Genomic DNA, 16579 nt, shown 5'->3' with positions numbered 1-16579 from the left:
ATTACTGTGACAGTGATTGACTGCATAGAATTTTAATATTTATGTATGTTGGTTGTGCATTTGACTTTCTTAAAAGTTTCAATTATCTGCAGTGTTCCCCTGAATTGTTCAGCTGTGCATATAATCCTAAAATGAGGGAGCCCAATTCCCACTTCCCATTCATTGCTTAGAACAATATTTGATCTTCAGATCAATAATATGGTGGAATGTCAATAGTACTTAAGGTCAACAATTACAAACGGTCGACAGGGTTAAATGTTAAATATGACAATGGTCGACATGATTTTACATGATTTTCCAAATTTTGCATTCTTTACTATCTAGGTGGAATACGATCTCAGCCGACAGGTGGAAATATCGGTGATCGCTATTCAATCCTGGCTGTTTTCAGCTTTTTTAAAAAGTTGAATCTGCAGTGTCAAAAATGGCCACTTGATTGTTGAATCTGAGGCCGTTTTCAGAAAGCTGCTGCCGTTTTCGCTGATCCATGGGCTCTCCAACTGTTGGATCTTTTTGTGACAGTCGTAAAATGGACCTGACATTGAATAGGCCAAATTTACAGTTGACCAATTCCCAACGAAAACGGTTGATATGCCTGTCTGTCAGAAATATCGTCCAGCATTGAATACCCCCCCCCCCCCCCCCCCCGCCCCTCTCCCTTTGTTACAGCCCTGGTTCAACTGTACATAAATTTCTTAATGTTTCATTGGTAACTTTTGCCACTTAGTTTTCTTACCAAAATCTTGAAAACTTATTTTAATTGTATTTTATTACAATCTCAGAGATGACTCTTACATAAACATAACATATCAATAAGAGCAAACAGTTTCATTAATCACTATTTAAAGTAAATACAAATTTTTAAAATGATTGTTTCATTTAATTAGCTGACAGAGTATTTGATTGCTTTATACTGGATATCATTAAGTTTGTCAGAGACTTTATTTCAGTCTCCAAACATGATTTACTGTGTATTTGCATTAATGAGAGCTCATTTCATCACATTCTTCTCTGTAAAACTGTTTTCTACAAATCTAAATTAGTTTAATTGCCTGCCTTTACTGCAACATATTATTTATAAATTACCATGCCACGTTACTCTATGTAAAGTAAGAATGCCAATGGAATGCCTAACTCCTATTTTTTTCTATCTAATGATAAATCAAACAGAAAACATACAGTAGATCAGACTTTGTGTAATAATAGAAAAAGACACTTGCAGGTGCAGATCCTGTGTGCCAAGCACCGCTAATACCAATAATAACAATTCTAATAATAATAATAGTAATAATAATAGTTAACTGTACAATTTAACTCAGAGCAAACATTAGATACTTGCCAACATTTTTGGACAAAATATATGAGCCCATTAACTATGTCAAGGTGACCTCATCATCACGTGAGTCCCTAACACTACGGTACAGCGTTCGGAGCACTGGAAACACAAAGTAAGCACAGGTCACACACCCCAAGGCTAATGAGAGGTTAACAAAAACAAAAAAGCAATACCATTTGGCGCTTGGTGTATATATGAAACAATACCATATGTTAAAACCTTTTTAATAAACACTAAATCAAATACATCACATACATAAAAATAATAAATAAAAATATATAATGTAAAAAATTAATAAATAATAAATACAATGACAATAACAATGGAATTAATATGTGCAAATAATAACTAAACTAATTTCTCAATGAATGGGCGCACTCCCAATGCGGTGCAGACTAAAAAAGTCTATGCTTGAAATTCAGTTCCACATTGTAATATAGTTGACTCCATCATCTGAAGCCACTGGGTACCTTTTTAGTGGGTGAGTGGTGGTTACTCACTTGCATAGATTTTGTACAAATGCTCCTTTTCAATAGGATTTTGGTGGCCACCCGATAAAAGAAGAGGTGCAGGTTAGAAACCGTATAAGTTCTGTTACTCACTTATGCACACAGCTAGATGTGGTCGAAAGCTGTGGCTATTAGCTGTACTTTATCAGGGCTCACCATCCGCACTTCAGTGATGTCAATGCGGTGCCTTTATAGCTGCTTGGCGTTATTGCACCCTGGTCTCACCACAGAGCTTAAAGTGTTATACCCCTTTTACACCAAAATCCCGGATCCGAGCCAGTATTTGGAACGCGGTTTTGGTCCGTTTACACTGCAGTGCTGACCCGAAGTGTAAACGGGGTCGGAGCTTGAAGATGACATCATCTCCAAGCGCCGGGCCCCGGCGCAAGGTGAGCTGCTGGGCTGCCCCCAGCCTCTGTGAACCCCCCTGCCCCTGTCCGCAAGGTAAATGGATGCCGCACAGTACAGCAGACAGCAGCAGAGGCTGTGTGCACCCCCCCTCCCAACCTCCATTTTAACCACAGGATACTGCGGTCCGGAGGTTGGGCTTCCCCCATTGCTGTAAACAGGAGCCGGATCAGATGATACCCGTTTACACTGCACACTTCCCAGGTGCACCCTGGTCAGGATCTGGGTAGAAGTCCAGTGTAAAGGGACACAGGTTAACCCCTTTTACATCGACGCTGACCCGGGTCCACACCCAGATTTTTGCGGTGGTGTAAAAGAGGTATTAGTAAGAAGAATAAACTACAGCATGTATTGAGTGTTACATGCGTGAGATGTAATGTTAATAAATGTTATATAAGTAAAAATAATAATAAGGTGCGGAATTAAATATTATAATTGTATTCATTTATTCAGGACTTACCATAATAGTGCCTTTCCAAATACACAGTCTGCAAATGCTAATTACACATTCCCCATTAAAAACACCCAGGGCAGGATGGAAGGGTGACGGACTCTAATACCCCTTTCACATTGCACCTAATTACGGGGTTCATGCTGGTTTCTTGCTGGTTCGACATGGTAATTGGTGCTATGTGAAAGGGGTTACCAGGTCCCGCAAACCGGTAGCAACATGGCATGGTAAAAAAGAAGGGTTCTTAATGGTTCGTTGCCGTGTTGCTTTGCGGTGTGAATGGGTTAATCAGATCGAGCGACCCGTTTCCCGTTCACACCAATGGAGGAGGCAGTGCTTGGAGCAGCACCAGCTCTAAGTGCTGCCTCCTCCCCTGCCCCGATGACGCTCCTCTACTCTGCTGCGCCCCTGGATGACGTCAGTGAACCGGCAATATTGCCGGTTCGCTGAGAGGATGCAAACAGACCAATATGCAGGGTCACTCCGGGTCTGAACCATTTAAAAGTCCCGGTGTGACACTGCATTTTGCGATGTGAAAGGGGTATCAGCCCTTATTTCTATGTATGTAGAGGGGAGGTTAGGATTAGGCACAGGGGAGAGGGTTAGGCTGCGGGAGGGGAGGTTAGGATTAGGCACAGGGGAGGTTAGGCTGCAGGAGATTATAATGGCACCGGAGAGAGGGTTATGGGTAGGCTTTAAATAGATTACAGTTAGGATGTGTACAATACATAAACATGTATTGTGGAATAATCAGTGTGTCTACACATTAATAAAAAAAAATGTGTGTGAAAAAGAGGAGGAATAAGGATAACTAAATCAACCTCCGACTAAGAGAATAGCCTGCCACCCCCCCCCCATCCCCCGTATCCATGCTCCCACACCCTCTCCTTCTCTCTGGCTCTACGCTCCATGCCCCCTCCCTCAAACTCTCTGCATCCCTGGATCTCCGCTCCAACTCTCTACCCCCCCCCCCCCCCCCATGCAGATGGTCAGTCTTATACTCACCCTCCACCTTGCAGGTGTTTCCTAGCACTGTTGTCTGGGTGTCCAGGCACCATGGAGGTGCTGCTTGTCCGGTATTTCCGCCTCCATGCGTCGGACGGGGCGGGGGCTGAACAGCGTGAAGCACCAGGCACCAGAGCCCAAAGAGCTCCTCAGCCTCTTCCTGCAGCTTCCCTAGCAGTGCAGCGAGGGCAGTGGGCGGGCGGCTTATGCCTGATAAATGCACTGAATTTCTGCCTGCTGTCTACCGCAAACCGTGGAAACATATTTATATATATAAAAAAACCTGCTGGGAGAAAAGAGGCAGCTCAAGGGCGCCCTCCAGTGCCAGGCACCCTAGGCAACTGCCTAAAGCTGCCTAGTGGTAGCACTGGCCCTGCACTGTGCACAACGGGAAGTGCGGTGAGGTAAATGGATGAGGTGTCCCTGGCAAGTACCAGAGCCAGATATGCACACAATATATGAGCCACGGGGTACATGTCGGCATTATACACATGTGCAGCAGTATGCACTGCTGGTGATTTGCTGAGTTTTGATAAGAGATTCACAGGAAAGGTAGCCAGGTGAGGCACCGCCTCACCTGCAATAGACTTTTTGTCTCCAGAGTTTTGACTAAAAAATGATTAGCATAATAAAAATTAAGATTTTTTTATATATTCTTTGTATTTTTGACATACTTTATAAATTCAAACCGCCGGCATATACGCTAGCAGGACAGGAAAGTATGACATGTGCCTCACCTGCCTCACCCCACTGCGCACCACTGGTGCATGCCATTAGCCAGCTCGCTCATTGGGCTATCTACAACATAATGGACAATGAGGCTGATTCAGAGACGTCTGCTAGCGCCGTAGCTGCTGGGATTTTTTACACTGCATGTGCAGTGCGACTTACACGCATGCATAGAAGCCAGAAATCGCTCCTCTGCATGATACAACATCTACAGTACATTGCCTCCATCCACCAGAGCATGAAAGGCAGCTCTGTGATCCATTAAATAGTCTGACAGCTTGTTTTCTGGGGCGTCAGAGCTGCAATCCATAGTGTAAGACTTGTGATGTCTTTGCTCAGTAGGTTACAAATTCCCTTGGAAACTGAGAAATCATTTGAATCATTTGAAGAGGGGAATAGATAGCAAGAAAAGAAGGAATCTTTAAATGAAGACATACTCTATCTCACCATGGGCGTAATTCAGACCTGATCGCTGCTGAGCAAATGTGCAGAGCGAACAGGTATTCGCTGTCCCGCTATAACGATTTCCCGCCTTGCGAATTAATGTTCTTTCTGTGCAAATGGATGTGTACGGCTAGCAAAGACTTCTCAGCCGAGCAAAAATCCTTCATTACTGGCTCATCATCAAATGATTATTTCACTGGGCACCAGTCAGCGCAGGCTAGGAGAAGCCAGGACTTACTTGGTGGCTGGGATGAATACAGGCATATCCAGCCTGAAGCTGACGTTGCACGCCTTCCCCAAAACACTTGGTCATTTTTCGAAGCACGCTCGCTGTGCTTGGCACTGGTTACATATTCTTCCTCTATGGAGGTCGTGGACCCGGCACAAGGGAGGACAGGCCCTGTAAGTCCCGACTGTCGGGTTTTAAACAGATGGGATTCTGATGTCGGTGTACAGTCCATCGTAATCCTGACTGTTGGAGCGGATTCTGGGAGCGCTGGTGCTCTCTGAGCAGTAATCCCCTGGAAACAAGAATGTAACCCACTGGCAATGAGCAAGAAACCCCCTGGCAATGAGCATGTAACTACCTGGCAATGAGCATGTAATCACCTGGCAATGAGCAAGAAACCCCCGGTCAATGAGCATATGTAAGCAGTGATCATGAGCAACGAGCAAGTGACCCATGGCAACAAGCATGTTAAGTTATAATTAATGTATGGTGGGGGTGACCACTTCTTTATTAGCCTAGGGCGACTAGAACCCTTAACTGGGCCCTGGCCGGGTCTCTAACTGTGCAAGGGCCAAGACGCATTGTCAGCGAGATACAAACCTAGATGCCATTGTGGTCAAACCATGAAAACTTGCAGCTGGACTATAGGCCTGATTCAGAGTTGATCGCTAATGTGAGAATTTGTAGTGGACTGCAAGGAGTAAGCTGTCGCCCAGACAGAAAGGGTAACCGCCTGCAACATTGGGAGAGAATTGCGAATGGACCAGACACACCCAGAAAACATCAGGTTTCCACCCCCAAATTCAAAGTTAATCAATTAATTTTGAATCAGGCACTATGGCAGGTTTCTCCATCCTAGTATGGCCTCCTACAATAAGCGACTGTGTACAAACCGTCTTTCAAAACGGCTGTAAAACTCCCATAGTACACCCATAAGTTGGACGATCTTTATGTCTCTGCTTAAAAACCTGTCAATGCTCACGAATAGCCATTACATTTTCAATACACTTCTTCCACCATACACCTGAAATTGGACAGACACAACTGGGATGCATGCCAATTAATCTGGTTATACACTGGCCTATATAGAATGGCAGACATATGTTGAGCCTGCAGGTGTGTACCCCTTATATGTCTGTGAACTACGTTGTTCACAGACATGTCAAGTCTTTATCGATGTCCTAAGTGCCCGATCAGTAAGTGTGAACACTTACCTTGAACAGTCACTCAACAGTCAGCATGGCGGCAGGTCTGCTGACGTGTTGGTCAGGTCTGTACCCAGCCTTAGATGCATGAACAGTGACAAAACAATTGCTCCACTATGTCCAACATCAGCAGGCAGTGCATCCTCCACTGAATCCGGCGGCAGTGCATCCACCACTGAATCCGGCGGCAGTGCATCCACCACTGAATCCGGCGGCAGTGCATCTACCACTGAATCCGGCGGCAGTGCATCCACCACTTAATCCGGCGGCAGTGCATCCACCACTGAATCCGGCGGCAGTGCATCCACCACTGAATCCGGCGGCAGTGCATCCTCCACTGAATCCGGCGGCAGTGCATCCACCACTGAATCCGGCGGCAGTGCATCCTCCACTGAATCCGGCGGCAGTGCATCCACCACTGAATCCGGCGGCAGTGCATCCACCACTGAATCCGGCGGCAGTGCATCTACCACTGAATCCGGCGGCAGTGCATCCACCACTGAATCCGGCGGCAGTGCATCCACCACTGAATTCGGCGGCAGTGCATCCACCACTGAATCCGGCGGCAGTGCATCCACCACTGAATCCGGCGGCAGTGCATCCACCACTGAATCCGGCAGCAGTGCATCCACCACTGAATCCGGCGGCAGTGCATCCACCTCTGAATCCGGCGGCAGTGCATACACTACTGAATCCGGTGGAAGTGTGCCTGCCCATTGAGTCCAGTGGCAGTGTGTTGACCACTAAATCTGGCGGCAGTGCGTCCACCGGTGGAAGTGTGTCTGCCCAGTTAGTCCAACGGCAGTGGGTTGATCACTAAATCTGGTGGCAGTGCCTCCACTACTGAATCCGGCAGAAGTGCAACCACATCTGAACCCGGCCCTTGGTCACTGTCTGCATTGAACTAAATACTTTTTATGTCAAATTATATTTAAGAAGTGGAACAGACGGAAATATTACAAAGCTGACTTTATGATCCAATAAAAGAGATGGTACTTCTTTACTTTCACGGCGCCAGCATGGCGCCGCGCGTCAGAGTCCCCTTGCGGGGCTCGCTTCGCTCGCCCACGCTGCGGGCTCGGTGGCTCGCTACGCTCGCCACGCTAATTAAAATCAACTCCATGCCAACATGGATAGTGGAGGTATGAACTATCCATGTTGGCATGGCGTTAACTTAGTTTATTTTACTTAGTTTGTGGCGAGCGTAACCCGGAAGTAGCGTGGCGCCATGCTGGCGCCGTGAAAGTAAAGAAGTACCAAAGAGATTTTTTTACATTTTTATTATTATAGAAAAAGTGAGCCACCAAAAAAAAAAAAATAGACCAGTAATTCCTGAGGGAGAATTTCTAATATCTAATCAAAAATCTTATTTATAGGAAGTATTTCTGAAACCCTTGGGCCACAAATGGTGATACAGTCTCTGTTGTGTAATAATTGAAATATATTGAGAATGAGGTTTGGGAAATCTAGAGATCTAGAAATCTGTAATTGGAGATATATGGTTGGGAGAATTACATCTTTAGTCTAATTTTGATATTCAGAATTATTGATAAAAGAAAAACTAAAATCAGGCATATACTGTATGAATGCACAAACTATAATACTCATCAGAATTTATTTACTGAGATAGAAGTTCTACTTCTTATTTTTTTTTTTTATTATGTTTATTGACATTTTCCAAAACAGACATATAAATGATGACAAGTGAAAGGTTATGTGAGAATATAGAAGTATACATATGCAAGGTAACTACAGTAAAAGATAATACTTAAATTCAAGTCTGGGGACCCCCTCCCGTATCAGCCGCTGCTGGAAAAAGCCTCCGGATCTTTACTGCCTGCTGACGGAGCCGCTGTGCACCCAACCCCTCCTGCCATAGCTCATTTTGGAGTTATCGCTGGGTAAATCGCAACGTTTTCCCCATAGGATAACAGTGGACCGGCTATTGCCCCCACCCCCCTCTCTCCCCATCCCCGGGCATCTCACAAGCTCACGGCTGATCTCATTCGAACCCAAATCGCTGGTCCGTATTGGTCAATTGGTTACGGAGATATTGCGGGTAAACCGATTTTTTTTATTTCTGAAATGTGATTTCATGGTTGTTCATGTTATTGACATATTCATTAATCTAAAAAGAAACCTACAACTATACCTTAATAGCTAACGATGCTGATGTCATTATTAAAGCTCCTGTCCACATCTCCTGATATTACCCAATTCACACTCCTCACAAAACTGCACATTTTCGGGAGATGATGGTCATCCCCTTTTGTGAAGCACCAAATTTACCCAAATTGTGACCATACCGTGATAGCTACGTTGCTCTGCTAGAACCTCAATAATAGGAAACAAGGTCAAGGTCTTTTTTTTAGGGCAGTCAAGCTCCAAGTCTGCAGGCACATCCAAGTGAGGCACCTAGTCTGTGTCAAGATACTCACCTCTCCCCAAGAAGGCTGGGTACTGTATATATGTGGAAACATCAGGTTGCTGGAGATGTATCTGGAGGATGTAAATGACAGCAGTGGTTATGCTGCATCAGTGTCCTTGGTGTGTGAAAGAGACAACACAGGGAATATACAGTAGACTGTAAGCTCCACTGGGGCAGGGACTGATGTGAATGTTCAAATAGTCTCTGTAAAGAGCTGCGGAATAAGTTTGCGCTATATAAGAAACTGGTACTAAATAAATAACAGCAAAGCATTGGTATACGGTATCCTGTAGAGATGAGCGGTTCGGATTCCTCGGAATCCGAACCACTCCGAACATAGGCCCCCGAGCCGTCCGCTTCGCAGCTTACTTAGTAAACAAGAATCAGGACCTATATGTGTTATATAGTAACATTATCTTTTTGATTATTGAGTTTAATCATTTCCGAGTCTCATCCACACACAAGTAACACTCGTTTCTAAAGTAGTGCTAATCATCTACTCTTTATGATTGATGGCAGAAAGGAAGACTGAACTGTGACCCAACATTTGAGTTAGAAGAGATGATCCTTGAGTCAAAACCTCTTCATAAGAAGAAAAAGAGACTGGCCAAAAACAAATCAAGGGAGGCAGCTAAAGAAAGCTGCCCACTGGTAAGTCCTATTTTACTCCAATTATTACTCCATCTTCTGGGACATCACAAGAACACTTTAAGTGGCTACAGTGAAATCATCACTCTACTGTATATGACACAGTCAGCATACATTCCGTTCTGTTTAGTAAATAGGTGTAAGGCATAGTTGTCTACCCTCCTGCATTCTGCAGGAGACTCCCTGAAATAAAAGCAATCTCCCTCTCTCCCTCATTAGTCTACCAATCTCCCTCATGTCACCTAGCCCACATTACACTGTTAAATTTTTGGCGTAAAAAGGAATGAGAGACAGATACATTTACATTGAATCATCAGCGCCATTTCCCAGCACTTTACCAAGTATAGTAGCTCTTACTAACTGCTTTGGGCTCATCTACATTTGGATATAAGTCATTTTATAAGATTCCTCTCAGCTGTAGCAGTACACACCCACGCTTCTAGGTGCCACGTTCACAATCTCTTTTCACAATCTCTCCATATATGGAACTAGACATGCCCTTTGGGTGGAGCATGACATGCTCCCTCAGTGGGGCACTGTGCAAAATTCTATTACCAACTATAATCTCCCTGAAACTAGTTTTCAAAAGTAGGCAAGTATGGTGTAAGGGCACATGTTGTAAAGCCCCACAGTAACCCACTGATCGGACCGAAGCTTGGCAAGTGGTCTTAATTAAGAGGCCGTGTTATACTATATAAGTGAACTTCCACAAGAAGAAAAGCTCCTGACAATGGTGTTTCTCAGACGCCTGTGCTCTACCTCCGTGTAATTGATGGTAATAAACACTCTCTCTGTAGCTGCGGTCTGATGGGTTATAAAACTCAGAGCTCTGTGGCATGGATAGCTATTAGGTGTTACTAGAAAATTACTGTGCCAAAGTATGTATTGATTTTATATTTATTACTTACTGAATTAACAGATCTCAAAGAGACCATTGTACATACTGTACTTGTCATAGCAGATACTTCTAGTTCTGCAGAAAGGTGGCTGCCAGCAAAAATATATTATTATTATATCTATGATCAAATAACATGTTCATATAAGTTACCTAAAAAAGTACTATTTGCATTATAATGGCAGGTGCCTTATTCTATTCGATGTCTAGCACAAAATGGTCACTACTGAATTTTTAGAACGTTCTGACATTGAAACAAAACTGTATGACACAGCTGTTAAATATTATTGTCATTTGTTTAGTTCCTGCAGAAAAGCCTTTTTTTTTATTTGAATAAAAATAATGTTCATGAGACAGAAGTAATGTAACATGTATTTTATAATCAGCCCAGGGCACTAACATTAATACGCAGGGGCCCATAGTGTCAGCACGCCTGTCGGCATTCTGGGAATCCACTTAGTGGATTGTGGGAGAAAGCTGGCAGAGATCATTTTCTTTTCTGCTTCTCTCTGCAGCTTCGGCATGTGAGAACACATAACACCATCTTCAGATGGCCTTATGTTTTTAAGAAGTGTTGCAATACTGTTTGGTTTTTTTTTAGAGCAGAAGCGGCGGAACCCATTATCACCTATGGGTGGTCCTCGATGGCTGCTGTTAATTAACAGCTGAGCCACCAGAGCACATTAACATAGCAGTATATGGGGGCCTTAATGTGTTCGGGCCCTGGGATGGCCACCACTATTATCCCTCCCTTAAACCGGCAATGCACAGACATATTGGGGGTACACACTAGAAACGGTCGACATGAGTTTTTTCACTTTTTTATGTCAGTGTTGATACCTGTCGACGTGGACCCCATTTCGAGTAGTCTGCACGCTTGCCATGCGTCGGGCCTGGTGTCTCGCTCCAATGACGCTTTCTTAGCACAATTTACCGTTCCCAATTGTAGTCCACTTGGATGATAACGTATGAAAAAGACCAAATAATGGGAAAAAAATTGTGGAAAACATGTCAACATTTTCATGTGTCGATAATTGCCATGTCGACAATTTATTTGAGTCTATCTTTTGTCAATGTTGACCTACTGAATGTCGACCTTTTGTCAAGCATTATCAACCTCTGTACTGCAAATGCAGCCAGCTTCTATGGGCTGCTTTGGCATAGAAGTAAAATCACAGTCCCGACGCCTGTACAGTACAGGTGACAGGCACCGGGTCCAGCCCATGAGCAGTACTGACAGTACTGAGCCTGCGCAGCGCACGGATTTTATGAACTGCCATGCAGCAGCCCATTGAGGCAACCCAGAGGGGAAGGAACACCTCCCAATGGGACTGCCTTGGTGACTGGCAGGTCGAACTTCCAATATGGAGTCACTGCCAGTCACAGTGAAGCCAGTGCAGCCTCACAGATTGCATCTGGCCTCACTGCAGTGGTGGATTTTAGCTGGGGGGGGGGGGGGGTAGGGGGGGCTGCAGCACTGTAGCTCATAGGCAAACACCGCTGATTTATGCAGTTATTGAAAAAATATTTATTTGTAACCTTTTTATGTTTTTTTTTCCTGCTTTATCTCTGAAGTATGAAAGTTTTGCTTCCTTTCTGCCATTGTAAATCATAATGCCCATGGCTGTGTGTTGTTGTAATGCCCAATCTCTATTGCAGAATGGACACCTGCAGCAGTGCTTAGACACCGTGAGGAAAGAATTTATCATATACAACAGGGAGAAGTGAGTACATTAATCAAACGCACATAACATGGTGTAAAAGGGAAATTGCTTTGAAGCATTGGAGGTTATTTCTTAGCTGTTACTGGAAATTAATGATTGTGACAAAAAAAAGGGCAGAGGTCTCTGCTGGCAGAATCTGGGCGACTACCTGGTGCCAGTCTATGTATTGATTACTCGGCCTTCTTGCCTGAAACGCTGCAATATTCTATTTCCTTGTGCTCGAAATCCCAATTACTGGGAAGATGTGATGCAAATGCTCCCCAATGGGTGTGCCGGCCGGAATAAGCCTCACACTGAGCAGATGATAGAGCACGTTCTCCGCTGTGACTAATAATCCACACTAATAAATGAGTGTACAGTATATTAGCGATGTCCCTGCCTCTGTGGAATGTGTGTGCTGGGAATTTCTGTTTTCATTAAAGCTACAGTACGTGACATTTTCGGCATCTACACACTTATGGGGATATGTATTCAAAAGAGATAAGATAGTGGATAACATAACACTGGCAGGGATATTTTTCACACCTTCTAATAAGGAAAAGTCACAGTGATGTTCACAACAACCAATCAGAATCTAGTTATTATTTATGTAGTACAGGGTAGAACGTGACAGCTGGAACCTGTTTGGTTTGTAAACATCTGCAATTTTCCTTCCAGGCTGCTTGCAATAAATGGATAGAATCTGATTAGTTGGGATCAGAGCCTTCTCCACCTCTCCTCTATAGAAGCTTTGATGCAGTACATCTCCCCATAAAATGTTACATTAGAATACTATAAAAAATATATATATTTAACCCTGACAACCTGAAGCCAACCAGTAGAGCTGGATCTATAATGGGTGTAAATTTGCAGTGCACACAGCTCCTGGGTCCAGATGGGCCAACATTGCACACCGTGCACCAGTGGCGTAACTATTTAAATTTTGCTCCCCCTGCCAAAATAATTTATGGTGCCCCCCTAATACCTCTTACACATTACACCACACATTCCATAATGCCCCTTACACTTTAAACCATACACTATAATGCCCCTTGCACATTATGCCATATACTGTAATGCCCCTTACACATTATGCCACACACTTTAAAGCACCTTACACTATATGCCATACACTGTGATGCCACTTGCACATTTTGATGGCCATCCCTTTTATTTGATGGGCCAGTCAGTCAAATAAAAGGGATGGCTATCGATAGTTAAAATGAACACACAGCATGCTACCATCGTTGGTCATTTGTACTATCACCATCGATGGCAAACATCAATGGCAATATCGTTGATGGCAATCCCTGTAACTAGGGGCCCCTATGTTGTAATTCCCCTCCCTTGGCCCCTGTATGAGCCATGCCCCTTCTTTCCCTTCTCCCAGCTTGAGTCATGCCCCTATTCCCTGTGTAAGTGAAATCCCCTCTTCCCCCTGTGTAAACCATGCCCCCACCCCCCTTCCCCCAGGGACAGAGTGGCACCCTCCAACCTGCTCTGTCTCCCAGCCGGCACAGATACAGCCTATTGAGCCCTGAGTCTAGGGCACAGAGGGGAGGAGCACAGAGCTGCTGCTGTTCAGCACTTCCCCTCTACTTGGGGACTTTACTATCTAAGCAGTCAGGGGGACAGTCGATGGCAGGGGACCCGGGAGAGCAGCGCTGCACTGCCTGTGAATGCAGCAGCGCAGAGTCTACTTTATTTTTCATACTCCCCCAGGCCCCATTGGCATTGGCTCCTCCAAGCCAATGCCTTGTCTGCCTCACCATTGTTACGTGCACCCATTTTTTTTCCAATACTTAGCTTTCTGGGGTCCCACACCACTGCGAATGACTGTGAAAACTAGGTGGTGTGCAGATCTCCAGAAAAATGGCAGGACACCCATTGTTTTAGCATTTTGGCCACTGCACCATGTTCTCGGAGAACTGCACACCACCTAGTGCTCAGAGTTACTGCCACTGACTGCTGGGGCCCGGATGGTGACTGCACATAAGCCCCCTCCTCTCTTACTTGTATGCCCAATATAAGTATAGTTATGAAATAGAAGCTGCTGCCAACTGATCATTTTTAAGATAATTTTTTTTAAATGTTCTTTAGAAATTGGGTAAGATTGGAAATGACAACATGCGGCCTTTCCAGCTACCGTGGAACTATGCATCCCAGCATGCCATGCCACGGTTTTGCTAGTAGGGTGTGCTTAAACTGTGGCAGTGCAAGCTGAGGTTCCACAGCAGCTGGAGGGCAACATGGTAAATGCCCCTGGTGGGAGTGAGGTGATTGGACAGACACAGGACTTTATCAGCTTAACCCCATGGAAACTGGGAGGTTTATCAAAAATCTAAATAGGACAAGTCTAGATGTTGTCCATAGCAACCAGTAAGATTCTAGCTATTGATTATCTAGTACAGGGCTGCAGGGTTGTCTTAACATTGTCACAGGGCCCTGGGCAGAACATTAACGTTGCCCCCCCCCCCCCCCCCACATACCGATGGGTCCGGAGCTTGTAGCGCTGCGTTATTTGCCGGGCAGGAAGCGCAGCTGATTTTGAAAAGACTGACACTGATTGGCTGAGAGAATTCAGCCAATCAGTGTCTGCCCAGTCTTTTCAAAAACAGCTTCCCAACGGACACCCGGCAAATAGCGCAGCGCTACAAGCTTCCAGCCACCACTGCCCGGACCCCGGTGCCCGCCACTCACTTCCTGCTGCAGCAGCTCATCAGGGCAGTGCCATCTTCCCCATCGGGTTGGGCAACTGCCCATTAAGCCCAGTGGGAAAGACGGCACTGAAGGGGTGTTCAAACCAGTCCAACAAGATCTACCAACAGGTTATGTTTTTCAGACCAACTGTGGATCTGTAAAATGTGTCAGGTAGGAATGAACTCATTCACATGTATATAAATGGGAGTTATTCATGATGGCACCTGTGCACCAGCTAGGTGGTCTGTAAAATATGAACTGTTGGTAGATCTCGAGGACCGGCAACCCCTGATCTATTACAGTACATTCTATGAAATGATAGCTACAATCTACTTGGTTGCTATGGGCAACACTTCCCATTGTCCTCTTAAGAAGATTTGATATATACCCTGGCCCTGATAGTCAATTGCCGGCCCTAGCAGGTCTACTGTTTGGGGAGCCCATTGAGAGGGACGGAATTATTACATAATGCAAGATTTTTTTCTTATGGCTTATATTTTATAGTCACACACTAGTTGCCCTATTATTATGGACCATTATTTTTACCGTGAAATGTTTTTTTCATTCTTGCTGAAATGTTAAATAAAATGAAAACACATATATTTATTTATTAACAGTTTCTTATATATCGCACACATATTACGCAGCGCTGTACAGAGCATAGTTGAACATTCATCAGTCCCTGCCCCAGTGGAGCTTTCAATCGATATTCCCTACCAAATGTACACGCACACACAGACATTCAAGTGTTAATTTGTTGGGATCCAATCAGCCTATCAGTATATTTTTGGATTGTGGGAGGAAATCGGAGTACCGGGAGTAAACCCGCGCAAGTACGGGGAGAATATACAAACTCCACACAGTTAGGGCCATGGTGGGAATCAAACCCATGACCTCAGCGCTGTGAGGCAGTAATGCTAACCATTACACCATCCGTGCTGCCCCAATATATCTGGTATGGTCCAATTTGTACCTGCTTACTTTTACCATTGGGGCAACCCTCAGTGGTCCCCACCTCCTCCTATAGGAATCATTATACTGCACATGGTTTTTTGTATAAAGTACATTAATTTAGTACATTATCACACGCATGCACTAGCAGTATATATACAGTACTATACATATCTATCAAGGGGCCTGGACTATGCACTCTGTAACAGTTAGCCACACCTCTTCTGCAGGTAGCCACACCCCTTCTGAAGACTTGCCACACCACTAAACAAGGGCCCCTATCACTGCATACCTACCGGTGGGCCCTTCATGCTCCAGTCTGACACTGGTGGTGTCTTACTTGGTCCTCCTCTTGGTGGTGTCGACATTGCTCCATAGAGCCAGCATTGAATAATGATCAAATATAGGGAGCCTGTGGTGGACAAAATATGAGCATGCAGGTGGCAAAACTGGGGTATAAGGTTGTCTTTTTCTTGCAAGGCCACAAACCCTTTTTGGCATCTATGAAGCACACAAATTCCTTATTTTTACAATGTCTATGGGGGTGGGGAACATTTTTACATGTTTTCACACTGGGATCCAAATTGCCTACAAATGGCCCTTCTTTACCAAAAAGCCATGGGAGGGGGAGAGGAGTTGAAACTTTTTGTCAGGGGCAACAAAATTTATGGTTTGCCCAGTACTATTTTTCTGGAAAAATAGGTTCAGAAACTCCAGGTGTGGGGGTGGGTCAATAAAATAAAAATAGAAAGCGAGAGAGAGATGTATATATTGTACATCGCAAGGGGCTCCGCCCCCTTTAACCTGTGAATGCCTTTATTGGTTGAAATATGGTTTCATTAGGCAGCTTTAGGCACCGCACGCTGCCGATGAATAGTTGATATACTCAGCTTAGCACTTTCTCTCCCAAAGGGCATGGAGCAGAGTGTTATTAAAAG

At 44.6% G+C, this 16579-nt stretch overlaps 1 protein-coding gene across 1 annotated transcript in view; it reads left to right on the top strand.

Annotated features, from left to right (window-relative positions):
- STK32B (serine/threonine kinase 32B) overlaps positions 1–16579 on the top strand; it is a 209339-nt gene that overhangs the window by 177793 nt on the left and 14967 nt on the right. Inside the window, exons 10-11 of the mRNA XM_083155858.1 lie at positions 9264–9395; positions 11947–12011. Of these exons, the coding sequence (XP_083011984.1) occupies positions 9264–9395; positions 11947–12011 (197 nt within the window). The remainder of the gene's footprint in view (positions 1–9263; positions 9396–11946; positions 12012–16579) is intronic.

The sequence above is a fragment of the Crinia signifera genome, chromosome 1, assembly GCF_055691185.1.
Source record: "Crinia signifera chromosome 1, ASM5569118v1, whole genome shotgun sequence".
Taxonomy (NCBI): domain Eukaryota; kingdom Metazoa; phylum Chordata; class Amphibia; order Anura; family Myobatrachidae; genus Crinia; species Crinia signifera.
Note: the sequence above shows the minus strand (reverse complement) of the source record. Positions and strands in the feature narration are given on the sequence as shown.